The sequence below is a fragment of the Punica granatum genome, chromosome 7 (assembly GCF_007655135.1).
Source record: "Punica granatum isolate Tunisia-2019 chromosome 7, ASM765513v2, whole genome shotgun sequence".
Taxonomy (NCBI): Eukaryota; Viridiplantae; Streptophyta; class Magnoliopsida; order Myrtales; family Lythraceae; genus Punica; species Punica granatum.
This window is the reverse complement of record NC_045133.1, coordinates 26,583,544-26,599,323: the sequence shown is the minus strand read 5'-3', so window position 1 is coordinate 26,599,323 and position 15,780 is coordinate 26,583,544. Positions and strand designations below refer to the sequence as shown.

Sequence of the window (15,780 nt, the reverse complement as noted above, 5' to 3'; positions counted from 1 at the left end):
GAGTCCTTCTGATGATATAAGAGCTTCAGAGACCTTATTTTCCAAAAAATTCCACACAATTTATGCTCTTTTAATGTTCTGTTTGCATGCATCCTCGGTGTTGTACTAGTTCTGATAATAAAGATTTGAATAATCAATTTTGTCCCTGAGATTATAAATTCCCAACTTTATTTTGTTCAACGGAAAGAAGAAATACAATTATAATCCTCCGTTGTATTCAATTCGTCAAATTGTGGATTCAGCGGCGCTGCAGTCCCCTTTTGTCCTCTTTTGTTCTAGTTGATAGTTGATGTGCTACGATAAAGAGCTTGACGCTATTCCTATTTCTCACTTGTATTGCAAGAAAATGTGCAGATAAGCATAAATGAGACGCGATATTGCACTTGCTAATTAGGAAGAAATGCCATGGACATGGACATGGTTGAAGCTCTACGTACATACCTAATGGAGGGAGATAGAAGGGTTGGTACACCAGATCATTGGAGGAAGTCGAATCTAAACTCTGTGCTAGAACATGGGATTTATTTGCAGCAGAAAGACAACTGCAACTCTGTGGACTTGCTTTTGATACATCATAGCACAACATTCACAAAACGTAAAGAGAATTAATTTGTTCTCCAATAATAGTCGCTTCCGCATTATTATATTCGTTCCCACAACTTTCGCTCTTGATCACGACTTCTGAGCATAGTGGAAAAAATGAGGGCCTCTGGGCCATTTGGTACGAGTTTTGCTCAATTGCTGACAAAGTTGGTTGCTGCCGGCTCTACAATACGATTAGACTATACGATCTATATTTGTATGAATCCTGCTTGCTGCCAAAGCTCAGGTAATCAACAAATAATTAATCACAATAAAGATCATGTGGAGTTTGCACGGAGTGGACTGCACATGGTTGAAGTTGCCCGTAAATGCGTACTGGGAGGGAGCTAAAAAGGCTGGTGAATGAGATAATTTCCGGGCAAAAGTGGGCCCTAGTGAGCGCAATAAACACTACACCGTCGCTCGGTTTTCCATATAACAAATGTTCTATAAGACCACGATAAGATTACCGGTGCTCAACCTGGTCTAGTGGATTGAAATCATTTCCACAACGACAAATCAACAATAATGGTTCAATACCGACATTAGTGACAGCAGAAGCCGCCCTCATTTCCCAAGATTGATGAATATATGGCATGACAAGTAGCTAGCTAGGCCCTTTAAACTTGTTGGGATGATTTGTTCCTTCTTATCCAAAATTAAGTGAGCCAATATGCATTAGTGTTGAGGAGTTATTCGTTGTCTATTATCCCATATTCATTAGTGTAAACTCTTACTAAACGGATTCTGCATTTTACATGCAGATTTGCATCGTATAATATGATTGCACTGCTAACGGTTAACATATTCAAAAAGAATTGCGAAAGTTTTGTCAGATCAGCCTAAAATGTCAGGGCACACTCAGACTGAAATCTCATGCTCGAGAAGAAGAAGATAGTAAGTGAGCGATGGGAATGTCAAAAGATGATTAGAGTGACTTTCGGCATCAATTACTGTTGTTATTATCGATCTTTCGTACTATGCTGGACAGATATGATATAGAAGGAGACATTGATTGATGTGATCCATAGAAAAACATTAACATAAACTTTTTCATCTTCAAATCATCCAACCCTTTTGTTCTACTTTAGTTTTTAGTCGATTCAATTCTCCATTGATCCAGGTTCTGGTGCACTCCGCTAGGCTTCCTTTGCACAAAAGAGCTTGTGTGGTACCGCGTAGCATGCGCTCTTAGGTTGCTATAAACTCTCTATTTTCCACTCTCCTAAATTCCTGAATGCAAGATAATGCGCGTCTGGTCAGTTCCTTCATTGAAGGGCCTTTGCTTTAGGGCAATTTAAGGCTGGTGTAGTTGTTGAACAAATTAAAATCAGGAGTTCATCTGTGTCAATAACCTCTGTCTCCACCCATTAATCATCGCCTAACACCGCTGCTGCTTGAAATGGATAGCCATCGTTCATGCTCTCTGGTCTCCGATGCAGATCGCGGTGGTTCTCCCTTGGCTTCTGCCAAGCGTTGACTAAGCTTCTTCTCTGTTTTGGTTGCTTGCACTCGGATCTCGGCTTGGATCAAGAGCATGGACAGCCACCCCATCCTGATCGAGATCTCTAGCATCTCTCATGGTCACCACCCCCCCTTCATGGCGAAAAAACTTTGGTTGCCCAGACGATCACAGTCAAAATTTACTGACGTAGTCCGCAAGTACCCACCCTTCCAATGCTCTGTCCACTCAGGTGTCCGTATCGAGGTGTGCCTGGTTTGGTCAGGTTGTGTTTGGTTAGTCATGTCTTGTGCTAAGTTGAGTCAGATCTGGTTGGAATCCTATGGGTGTGATTCAATTATGTTTATAATGCCGTGTGGGTTTGCTTAATAAGGCTCTATGTGACTGGCCCTGTGGTAGATGATCGTTCCTTAGTCGGTAGTTTTCTTGGCTGGCCTAGTGATCGGCACTATTGAGGTTGTGGAGTCTACCGAGGCAGGTGGCCTAGTCAGCTTCTCAATGTGAATTATGGTACTTTAATAAAATTTGATCATTCAACCAAAATAAAAATCTATATATATATATATAAACAAACAAAGCATGGGTCGAATTCTCACTTCGTCACATCATCAAAAATAAAAAGCGGAACTCTATCGCTTTGTCATATTATCACTTTGTAATAAGGAAATTTTTTTATATTCTTCTATCATTAATTATGCAGTAAAATATATTGATTATATACATATATCCCAACATAATATATACATGGGAACAAAATATGCAGTAAACTATGTCTGTTATATATACATTACACACCGAAATATATACATTATACAAAAAGCGAGAATATGCGTAGAATACATAAATTTTATATGCACCGCCTAATATATTGATTTTATACTCGTTATATATTGATTTTATACACTGATTATATATACATTATATTGATTGTATTCTCCAGATACATGAATATATTAATTTTATATACATCATATATTGTATAAAGATATAAATATGTTTATATATATATATACACATCATATACTATAAGTGGTCCATTTATATATATACCGGTGAATTTACATTTGCATTACACATGAAACCTTCTTTGATAAGGCTAAAATACATAATACTCGAACGACAAAATATATAAGAAAACTCTTTAAAAAATAAATATTTAAATTATAAGTAAATTAATAGTATCTCTTTTTTGAATGGATTTGTGACCATTTCTAATCAGAAATATGTTCTTACTTTAATTTATAAAAAAATAAAAAAAATAAATAGTTAATAATATCTATGAGGGTTGATAACCCAAGAAAAGCAAAAATTTGGCCCTTTTATTATTTATAGTACAAATTTCTTTTTGAAAAAAATTACAAATTATGAGTTTCTTATGACGTCTAACATGCCATCACTTTCTTGTCAATTTTAACAGATTTTTTTAACATGACACTAACATTGTAAGCATGACACATGGAAATCTACCAGGTGGATCCCATGGGTATTTAAACATAAAATTTAAAATAAAAATTATTAAAGGAAACTAATAATATTCACATAAAATATTTCCTTTAATTTTATAATAAAATAAATATATAATATTAAATTCAATGGAAACATATATATGTATATATATATTAATAATAGTATTTATATATGTGTAACATAAAAAAAAGTATAAATAAAATTAACATACTAATGACAAATCACTATATCTAAATATATGTATCAATTTTTTAAGAATTGTTAAGTAAAACTGAATGCAAGAATAAAATTACAAAACTACTCAAATTTTAAACTAATATATCTTATCTCACTCCTCCATCAATTCACACTTGATCATCTTTCACTCTACTTTTTACTTATTTCTCTTCAATCCCCACTCCATCTTTATCTCAACCTAAGTTATTTTTCTTGTCTTTCACTAAATTTTTTTTTCAATTTTCATCGCAATTCTTTTTAATTTTTTAATAATAGCACAACTATGTAGAATTACACATAGTATATAATGATGAAAATAAAGAGGCAACATTTTAAACTAAGTTTTTTTTTCATACTACGCATAGAGCGGGTGCAGAATCTATTGTATGAATAATAAAAATTTGATAAGTACAATTAAAATATTAGAAATGATTTTTAAAAAAATGAAATTAATGCAATTTAAAAATAATTTATTGCAATAAAAATTTTCCAGTTGATGTATTTTTTTAACTTGTTCTTTCACTTCAATAGAATATCCTAAAGAAAAAATAGTTAAATGAATTTAAATTTTTAATAAAAAATTAAAAAATAATTAATAGAAATATTATTTTCACAAATAGTCTTGCAATGGCACCCATAACTCGAAAATTCAGAAAAATCCAACTTAAATAGATCGAAAAATTTCGAAAATTAAAGACCTTAAGGGTTGGGTCTAAGTTTTAAAGAAATAAAATTTGAAGAAAGTTTATCTCACTTGATTTTATGTATATATAAATTTACTTTAGTAATTAATATAATATATTGTAATTTATACTTAACAAATAAAATAAAAACAAACAATACATTATAGATTCCATCTAAGAGTAAATTTAATTTCAATTGCAAACTGGTAAATTATATTGATAATCAATATTAGATTTACATTTTAAGCAACTTATCTCTCCCTTTTTACACACGTACCCTTGAGGAGTAAGAATAAAAATGTATTCAGAGCTCTTGAAGGAGGACATTGACAGCATAAAGATTTTAAGCTTGTAAAAAATTATTAGCAGGTGGTGGTGGCAGGTATTACAGTGGCAATGGATAAAATGGTCGTTGATTATTATGGATAGAAGAAAAAGAAGAGAATAAGAATAGGGTGAGAACAAGAAACATAAAATAGGAGAAAATAAAATTAAATAAAAAAATTAATGATGTGGAATCTCTTTTCTCTAAAACTCTTTTTCTCTTTCTTTCTTTTTTATTCTCCCAACTGCGTACTTGTGTGTCCATAGAATCCCATAAAAAATTTTATTGAGACTTTGAAAACAAATTATTGATGGCATAATGCGTTAAATAATTTTTAAAATAAATTAATATAAATTTTGTAAAATTCATCAAAAATATATTTTTTTTAATTACAAAATATGTGTTAGTAACTCATCAGAAAATATCCATCTATAAAATAATTTTAAAAGATTCTTAAGATAAATTGTGAAAATCCATCAATACAAATGTAAATAGGGAACAGGAGAGAGGAACCGTGAGCGATGAATAGATAGTTGAAAGTATGTGAGAAAAAGTCATACTAACAAAGCAAACCAAAAGTGTGAGAGTAAAAGATATGTAAAGAAGGTAAAAATTTATGAAGGATACGGGTATTTTTTAGAATAAAAATTGGAAAAATAAGAAATTTTGAAAACAATCACATGATTCATAACGATGAGACAAAAAATGTATGAATCTGTTAGAACAACAGACATTGAAAACGAACATATGGTACAATGAAATTTTAAAATTATAAATCGTTATGAAATAATAGTAGAACAAACATACCTATAATGAAGGGCTAACTCGATTGAGAGAGACGCGATGCAATAAAGAATCGAAAATAAGCAATGAATAGAAAGAGTCAGTTTATATATATAGTGAAAATGTGCGATCAAAAGTCATAAGTTGAAAGGTACGAGGAAAGGTCATGATGGTAAAAAAGCATTTTTGGAATATTAAAAATTTATATATAGTATAGATTTATATATAGTATAGATACAGATATAATAAAAGTTACAGCATATATGAATATATTTTTATGGTATTACACATATATTGTTATAAAATTTTAATAATTTTGTTTCCTTTTATTAAATTTAGATTCTTTCTTTTCAGTTGACTATATATATATATGTCTTTAATGTTGCTTGAACTCTATGAAAAATAACAATTCGTACATTCTCGGAGGAAGTCGTCTCTCTCGTTTCTTTTTCACTCTGTTTAAAGCTCTCTGATGTCTGCTCAGGATTCAAGTGGCAAAGTATCTACCAATAGATTCTATCACAATGAGATGACTTCTTTACATAAGAACTGATAATACAAAAGAGGATTCAATTTTAATTTATTGATTTGTTAGGGATTTTTAGTCCAGAGCTAAATTTTCATTAGGGATTTCACTAGAATATCAATCATTGTAGGGTATTAATTATTTTTTATATTTTACCCAATATAATTTTATACTGATTATATATTGATTATATATACATTATATTGATTTTATACTCCGCATGCATGAATATATTAATTTATATGCATTATATATTGTATAACCATATAAATATGTATGTATATGTACATCATATACTTTAAGTGGTCCATTTATATGTATAATAAAAGTTACAACATGTATGAATATATTATTAGGGCATTACCTATATATTGTCATAAAATTTTAAAAATTATTTTCCTTTTATTAAATTTAGATTCTTTCTTTACAGTTGACCATAGATATGTCTTTAATGTTGCTCAAATTCTATGAAAAAAACAATTCGTATATTCTCAAAGGAAGTCGTCTCTCTTATTTCTTCTTTACACTGTTTGGAGTTTCTTGATGTCTGCACAAGATTCAAGTGGCAAAGTATGTGCTAGTAGATTTGATCATAATGAGATGACTTCTTTACATAAAAATTGATAATACAAAAGAGGATTCAATTTTTCTTTTTATACTTCATTAAGGGTATTGAGTCCATAGCTTAAATTTTTATTAGGGATTTTACTAGGATATCAATCATTTCAGGGTATTAATCATTTTTATATTTTACCCAAAATAAATAATTTTTTATAAAAATTTTGCATTTATATTAATGTTGATTTTGTTTAACATAATATTTATGATAAAGGTAAATGTTTAATATTTTTCCCTCCTTTTTTTCTATGATTTATTATTCATAATTGTTAGAGATTATTCTACTTTACCCATATATATTTATTTTATATTTTGTTAGATGTAGTTAATCAATTTATCGGAGTAATTTACCTATATCCAATATGAATAATATTGTAACTTATAAATTTAATAAATTCATCTGATTTTTTATGAACCGGATGTATGCATAACATCTACAACTATTTAATAAAATTAGTTAAAAATTACTTATCTCTGCACGTTCAATGCGCGGACCTCCAATTAGTTTTCCTTTTCAAACGGGGGGAAGGGACCTCATCGTTATGCATGCATACATATATACGCTCACGCACAAACATATGCACATATAGCTTATATATCTAGCCATTATATATTATATAATGGGTTAACTTAAAAAACAAATAGTACTATTTTCTTTCTCCAAAATATTGAAATAATTGAAAACTATTGTAAATTTAAGCACACACAATCAAAATAATTTTGTTCATAGCCCAAACTAACTCTATTAATTTTTCCTTCCATAATTTTTGAAATTTATAGAATAAAACTATATTAGAAAACAAATAAAAACATATATTAATGTTATATTACGTTATGTTATAAAATTATATGGCACAGCATTGGGCTTTATATTAATTTTATCACAAAGTTTAAAATTACATCATGTGGCATAATGTTTAAGAGCAAGTCCAGTGGTTAGCACTCTCATGGGTGTCAATATGGGTCCCACAAGTGGGGGGAGTACCGAGGCAAGTGTCAACAGCCGCCACGTAGGCAGTTAGCACTCCCCTTGGCACTCCAAGGGATTCGATATTGTTAGAATCACGATTCTACCTAGATTTGATTGAGAGTCGTGGAATCATGAATTGTAAAATCGAATCGTGAATAATAAGATTCTACCTGTAATTAAAAAAATAATATATATATAAATTCATTGTGACATGAAATAAAGCCATCGAGTGCACCAAAACCCACGGACTATTGACGATCATTCTTATATTTAGAAGAACTCAATATCATATTAGATTGCATGCCCGTTGATTCACACCAAATAATCGCCAGATTCTTATACCCAAAAGTTAAAAGCTCGCGACTTTCAAAGGTCAGAACTGTCAAGTGCATCCTTTAATCCTCACACCCTGCATGGAGTCCCCGTTTTGACGCCCACAGTTTCACCTTATCCACTCTCTGCAGACAAACAGACAAACAAACGCTCAAACAGTAGCTTTTGAAATTCAAAAAGATTACACAGTGAAATTCATCAGATCTGCAGAAAGCTTCCAGCTTTGAGCTTTCCATGCAGAAAGGGCAAAAGAAGGAGAAGAGAGAAGTAGAAGGGTACCCCTTATAAGGGACACCATTATTAAGATTCTTATGTACGAATTTACAGTATGCTTAGTTCAAGATAAATATATATGAAGGAATGGAAGAAACAAATGAGCACCTCCAGTTAAAAATTTTATATTGACTCATTTGAGATTTAACAAATCATGCTGACATATATATTCAGATTGATAAGTAAACTTTATTATGAAGTAACTTGTAGTTAAGAGTTCTTAAATTTTTATTCGTCCTACATAAAGTTAAAAAAAAAAAGATTCCAATTAACATTTGCTTAATCTAACAATCAACCTAATTTTGTTACTAATAAAATTCCTGATTAATACCGGAGAGAAGTATCAATAAATGAAACATCTGATCATAAAATGCCCTGTTATGCACGGGACAAAAATCTAGTCAATGCTATTGTGCATGGTTTAGCGAGACCAAGTTGGGCTCATCGATTGATAAACGTCTTTTCTCGGGCACTTGTCCCTTCGGCATTAAATGGTCATCGGGGCATTGATAAAGATATCCCGCAGGCCATGCCCATGGCGATCGCACTCATGTAGTCCGTCACAGTCATGAAGGACTTTTAATAGTCAAGTCAATGCTTTTGGTCTAATTAGTTCCATCCTTTCAGTTATCGAAGAAATTTCTGCATAATAAGAAGCAAAGAGAGAAGCTAATTTTCCAAGACAATGATATTCTTAAATCTCTTTACCATACATAATTTTCTGCATATGCCAACTATATATCTCTGTCTCATTTATTCTCATGGAACCTTCCAACAAGCTGTGCATACTGTCTCATTCTTAGAAATGGAATACAAATTTAAGTCGAGTCCCTCTTTGGCCCTCTTCTTGGTCTTGCAATTTATCTATATGTAGTCTGTGTAGTCTGTGGCCACCGTTCTAGTAACAGTCGCCTTCTCGCGTTTCCATTCAAAGTATACAATTCATTGGTTGCAACTTGAGATTCCTCTGGAGAGTACTGTGTCTATATCTGATAAGTACCTGCGATTTGCACCGTGAAAGTGATCTCACGGCAAAACGCGAACCCCCCCCCCCCCCCCCCCCCCCCCCCCCCCCCCCCCCCGGGACAATAAATGCACTTGTCCACGATTCATCAACTAGAAAGCCGATCGGAAATTTCTGAGCTGTATGATTGAAGTTTAATTTCCATTTCAAGTGGTCCAATGACTGAAAGCCATCATGATATGGTGGATGTTATGAGTTGATATATAGTATATGTACTGGAAGTAAAAGTAAAAGTTCGGGATGTAAAAAAGAGAAGATGTATTACATGTTGTTTCGCTTGGAATTCGCGATCCACTCTCTGGTTGTAGCGTGATATTTAGGTTGCCAGGCGCCAGGGCGCAGTCCCAAGGTGTGAGTGAGGGCGAAACCACCAACCATCCTCACCGAGCTAAAGCGTTGCACTATGGTTCCTGAGGTCCATAGGAATAGTTGGCAACTAGGTTTTCGTTGTTGATGTCGGTCGCGAGGTGATGGAGTTGTGCAGATGATGTCACGGTTTCGAGGGTTAGGCCATTTAAGTTCTCCCAGACGTGCGCGCGATTTGTTGAATTTTGATTCATAGATAGAATTTTTTAATGCAAATTTCAAACTAATTGCTTTGATATTTTGATTGGTTTAATAATCTTCTCCAAAATTTTCTTTTTCTTGATTCAACTTTGATTTGTTGAATGAACTTTATTCGAGATTTGATTGGTTCGATATTGATCGCTCGACGGGATCTTTGTTAAAGTTCCATTATAGACTTTTGTAATGGCAAGACTTTTCTAATTTATATACCTTGAATATTTCTTTTTTATTCTTATTTCATAATTTAATAAAAATATATTCTCCATTAGCTTTTACTAGTTTTATTTATTTACCAATTTTTTTGTCCCGTGAGTTGCACTAGTTAATTTTTCATAAATATATATATCTCTATATCAATTATTATTGTAATAATTTATATTTTGAAAAACAAATTCTCTTATTAAAAATAAAAATTTTTTAATTATCGATTTTAATTTGCAAATAATAATCTTCGATAGCTTTTTATTATAAATTAGAGTAAGTTAATTATTATATAATAAAAATTTGAAATTAATTATTATAATTAATATGTGTCATATTTTAAATTAATTGTTAATATAGATCTGTCGAATAAATTAAGTTTGTAATTAGGATAAAAATTTGTTTTATCCTTTTTAAAACATTGTTTAGGATATCCGTATTTTTATGTTTTAGTTTTATTTTTTTTATGATCTTAAGTTCATAACCCTTTGTCATAAATTTTTCTTTTATAGAATCATAAATTTTTTATAAATTCCATATATAATTAATTAATTTCTATGTAGTTTATATCATTTGCATTGAATATATATGTGTGTGTGTGTGTGTGTGTGTTCATTTTAATTTACGCACATATATATTATAAATTTAGACTAATTTTGAATGGTTTGATAAATATTTTCAACATAATCAATTACTATGAATTGCGTATTTATTTAATTGTTGTATATTACATGTTTACACAAATTTGAATACATGTTTTTAAAAAATAAAATTTTATGACATCCTTACTTCAAATATTTAATTTTTATTTTTATATTACAATAAGTTCATAAATTATAATAAAAAATGACATGAAATATATGAATTATTTCAAATCATCTCTATTAATCTTTTAAATGATTTACTTTAATAATTTTGTTTTATTAATGAGGAAGCATTTAATGATGTAGGAGTCAATTTTACTTATATATATGGCTATGGATATGGATTCTTATTCTTTGATTGAATTTTAATTTGTAGAATGAATTTTTTAAACTAATTTCTATTTCAAACTAATTTTTTCGATAATGATTGTTTTTATAAAATATTTGCTCGAGTATAAATTAACAATACAAATAATTCATGATATTTCAAGATTTCTATTGTCAAATTCCTTATTAATCGTCCGTGCAACGCACGAGTTTTCATCTAATTTCTATACAAATTTCCTCTCCCCTCCGTTTTCTTTTTCCTTCGGATCCAAATAATGGTAAAGGAGCAGCGCGTCAAAGGAAACGAGAGACTATTTCTATTTAAGGGATGAAATGATGGAATTCGTTCCATCCCAACACAACATTTCATCATCATTCAGTCTTACTAACGAGACAATATGACGAGAGATGTTTGGGTCTTCCTCTTCCTCAGCTTCCTCTCTTTCTTGAGTGCGATGCCCTTATTCGTCAATACATCATCCCCTTATTCGTCCCAACACCCAAGCCATGCCAGTGAGTGCGATGCCCTGCTCCAGTTCAGTCAATCATTTACCATCTCATGGTATGCCTCTGCACGTTACTGTGACGATCTCGGTTCGGCCAACACTTCATATCCGAAGACGGTCTCATGGCAGAAGGGCACCGATTGCTGCTCATGGGATGGGGTCACATGCCACATGTCAAAAGATTACGTGATCGGCCTCGACCTCAGTTGCAGTTGGCTTCAAGGAACCCTCCATTCCAACAACACTCTCTTCTCGCTCCGGAATCTTCAGCGGCTGAATCTCGCCGGTAACAATTTCACTGGCTCACAAATTTCATCGAGGTTTGGTATACTTACAGGATTGACCCATCTCAATCTCTCTGTTTCTTTCTTTTCGGGGATCATTCCTTTGGAGATGATATCTCATAACCTTTCCAGCCTAATTTCACTCGATCTCTCTAGTGGCTACATCCTATTGGACACTCAGTCAGGTCAAATTTCATTCTGCCTAACAGTAGAAGAGGATCGCAGTTTCAGAAGGTTTATTAGTAATCTCACTCAGCTGAGAGAACTTGCTCTTGATTATATAGACATGTCTAGAGTTTCTCTCACCTCCTTCACGAATCTCTCTTCCACTCTGACTTCTTTGAGTCTTGAATATTGTCTTCTGCAAGGGACATTCCCAATTAACATCTTCCATCTCCCAAACCTCCGCATTCTCTCTCTTTCTGATAATTATCATCTAAAGGGTGCTCTCCCCCAAACAAATTGGAGTAGTAGCCCTCTCGTCCGCTTGGATCTATCAAATACAAAGTTCCACGGACCAATTCCTAATTCAGTGGGGAATCTCACAACCTTGGAATATTTGGACTTCTCAGACAGCGAATTTACTGGATCGGTACCACCAACACTTGGAAACCTTGACCGCCTCTCTTTCTTGGTCCTCGGTGGTATCAACCTCAGTGGTACCGTTGACTTTGATATGTTTGCAAGGCTAAAGAATCTTGAGTACCTTCAGCTTGGGGGGAACTTCAATGTAATGCTTCCAAACAATGGGAATTTTTCCTTCCCGAGGCTCAAATCGTTGACACTGGATGGCGTCAACTTGACTGAGTTCCCATATTTCTTGAGTTCTTTAGAAGAGCTGGAATTGCTGGATCTTTCTGGAAACAAGATCAATGGTCCAATTCCTGAATGGTTTGGGAGAGTGTGGAGCAACACGCTGACAGACTTGGATCTCTCTTCTAATAATTTCTTCGGAGAGATCCCATCCTCAATCTGCCAACTGAGTTCACTAAACGGTCTAGTCCTCTCAGATAACCGACTCAACGGCACCATCCCGAGATGCTTGGGAAATTTAAGCAATCTCTTCAATTTGCATTTGGTCGACAATCAATTACAAGGTCCACTGCCGCGATCTTTAGCAAACTGTATGAGCTTGCAGAGATTTCGTGTCAGTTACAATGAAATACATGACACTTTCCCACACTGGTTGTTGAATGCTACCCAGGCATTGGAGCACCTAGATTTGCAATCAAACATGTTTCATGGGGTCATTAATGAAATTCCCCTCCCTCCGCAGCTTGAAGTCTTATACCTCTCCAACAACCAATTTTCTGGACAGTTAGTCTCCTTCCGAAATTCAAATGTTGGGTTGGTTGACCTAGCCAATAACAATTTTGACGGCCCACTTCCGATTCCACCGCCCACTGTTTGGTTCTATTTCGTTGCAAACAATAAGTTTAGTGGAGACATTCCTCATCAGCTCTGCAACGCCACTCTGCTAGACGTGGTGAACCTCTCTAATAATAGCTTAACCGGTTCCATTCCTCACTGTTTCATAAATTTAACTGCATCAGTGTTGGACCTCGGAGCAAATAAGCTTGTTGGTCGGATACCAGAGATATTTTTCTCGGGGAACAACTTGAGGACTATTCGGTTGAGTCAAAATCGACTTGAAGGTACTCTGCCACGATCTTTGGTGAATTGCAAGAATTTGGAAGTATTAGATCTCAGTGAAAATGAGTTGGAGGATGGCTTCCCTTATTGGTTGGACACTCTTTCGAATTTGCAAGTGCTCAACCTGAGATCCAACAACTTTCGTGGTCTGATTAACAGCTCCAGGAAGAATAATCATCCTTTCCCGAAGTTGCATATTTTTGACCTCTCTGACAACAGCTTTTATGGTCATCTTCCGGCTAAGTACATTGCAAACTTCATAGCCATGAAGGATAAAGCAAGAAGCGCTTCACAATACATGTGGGTAAATGGTACTAGGGGAACCATTCCAGCTTACACCCGGGAAACCTATCAAGATTCCGTTACGGTAGTCATCAAAGGATACTCCATTGAGTTGGTGAGAATTCTGTCAGTGTTTACGACCATCGACTTATCAAGGAACATCTTCGAAGGAGATATCCCAGAGTTAGTAGGAGATTTGAAGGCACTCAAGGGACTCAACCTTTCTCATAACAAATTGACCGGCAAAATCCCTTCTTCTGTGGGGAACTTGACGAATCTTGAGTGGCTGGACCTCTCCTCAAACAAGCTCAACGGGCAGATCCCTAGAGGATTGGCGGATCTTTCGTGGCTCTGCTGGTTGAATCTCTCAAATAACCAGCTCGTGGGACCGGTTCCTAGAAGCACGCAATTCGACACATTCAACCACTCATTTGATGGGAATCCTGGACTCTGTGGGCATCCCCTGCCAAAAGCATGTGGGATTGACGACCAGAAATCACCACCTCCAACATCCCGGGAAGATGGAGAAAAGAAGGCGCAATTTGGGCACTGGATTGAGTGGAAGGCAGTGGCAATGGGCTATGGATGCGGAATTTCATTTGGGATATCAGCAGGGTACATTATGCTGGAAACCAGAAAGCCAAAATGGCTAGTGAGAAAGGTTGAGCGATGGCTGGAGAGAATAGTCGAGAAGAAGAGCCGCAGAAAGACAAATAGGCCGAAGAAAAACGCGGCTCGAAGAAATCATGCGAGGTACTTATTCATGACCGATTTGGCACAATGACATGTGATTTTATAAGAATGAAAAAGTGCGTATAGTATTTACTCTAAACATTTTTTTCTCCTTTCCATAAACAAACACAAATTAAACAGGAGGAGCACCGAAGGCCAATAAGATTGAAAGAAGAGCAACAAAAAACAATGCACGTGGAGTCTTCCATCAACCAAGGGTTATGGCAATATATCAATGATCAAGTGGAAAGCTCACCTTCTTCAATCCATAAGCATCTTCATTTTTTTCTTTTCAGTTTCAAGTGGAATGACAGTAATCGTGTATTTTATTTCTCCATAGTAAAATGATGAAGCATCTGAATGAGATCAATACAACTTGAAGCGTCTGTTTTGAGTAGAGTGGTACTTATCGAAAATTGAGGAACCAAATCTACGAGGATTAAGATTCTTATGTATCAACACAACAAAGACTGTTGAAATGTCTAATGTTCGATACTTATAGCCAAAGCTGTGCTTTCTCACCACTGTAAAAGAATTGGGGCCAAAGATCGAAACACTTTTCGAACAACTCAGCAAATGGAAACCAAAGATTACAAGTTTTGTTGTGCCAGTCAGACTCACATAGGCAGCACTCTTCATATCCCAAAATTTCGAGCTGAGATTGCTCTCCCGAAATTAAATTCAACCTCTTACTGCTCAATCTTGCTTTTTCATTGAACGAGAACTGGAGTCACATTGTCCTACGGATACGTTCAACAGTCATGAGCTATGGATCCCTTCAGCATCGCCACAAGCTCCTGCCTTGCCTCTGTTCCTGCATTAGCCTGCACCATCCTTTAACTCGAAAGGTCACCAAATGAAGATCTTCTCACATTTCGAAGAGATTTACAAACTATGATTTTATTTGCTTTTTGGAAATAAAAGAAGAGGGAGGAAACATGACTAGCTCTACTGCCACAATTTGTTTTTTTTTTTGGGAAAACAATAATCTCTCGTAAAGCAATCCAATCCTTTCTTCCCTTTACATTTTGCTTCAATTAATACTAAAGAGAAAGTGGATATACCAGAAAACTCATTTTCATGGCGGACATGAGAGGGAACTCCAAATATTTTTTATCTAGCTAGTAACAATTTCCATATCAAAATGATTACACAGGCTTCGCAAACAGTTTGTTCTATATTCTGGTGAAAATGGGAGTATTTACTGTTCTTAAGGCACAAGCGCGATTCAGAGAGCACTCTGTCCCTCAATCAAACTATCTTCTTTCTTATAAGCAGCTCAACCGAAATATCAGCAGCAAATGAGCAAACAGCAGTTCAGA

General features: G+C 34.2%; 1 protein-coding gene across 1 annotated transcript; it reads left to right on the top strand.

Annotated features, from left to right (window-relative positions):
• The first annotated feature begins 11,366 nt into the window (after nt 1–11,366).
• LOC116213264 (receptor-like protein 33) lies at nt 11,367–14,844 on the top strand. The gene is made up of 2 exons (XM_031548137.1): nt 11,367–14,479; nt 14,600–14,844. The coding sequence occupies exons 1-2, from the start codon at nt 11,400–11,402 to the stop codon at nt 14,619–14,621; spliced, it is 3,102 nt and encodes a 1,033-aa protein (XP_031403997.1). The 5' UTR covers nt 11,367–11,399; the 3' UTR covers nt 14,622–14,844.
• Nucleotides 14,845–15,780: the final 936 nt, after the last annotated feature.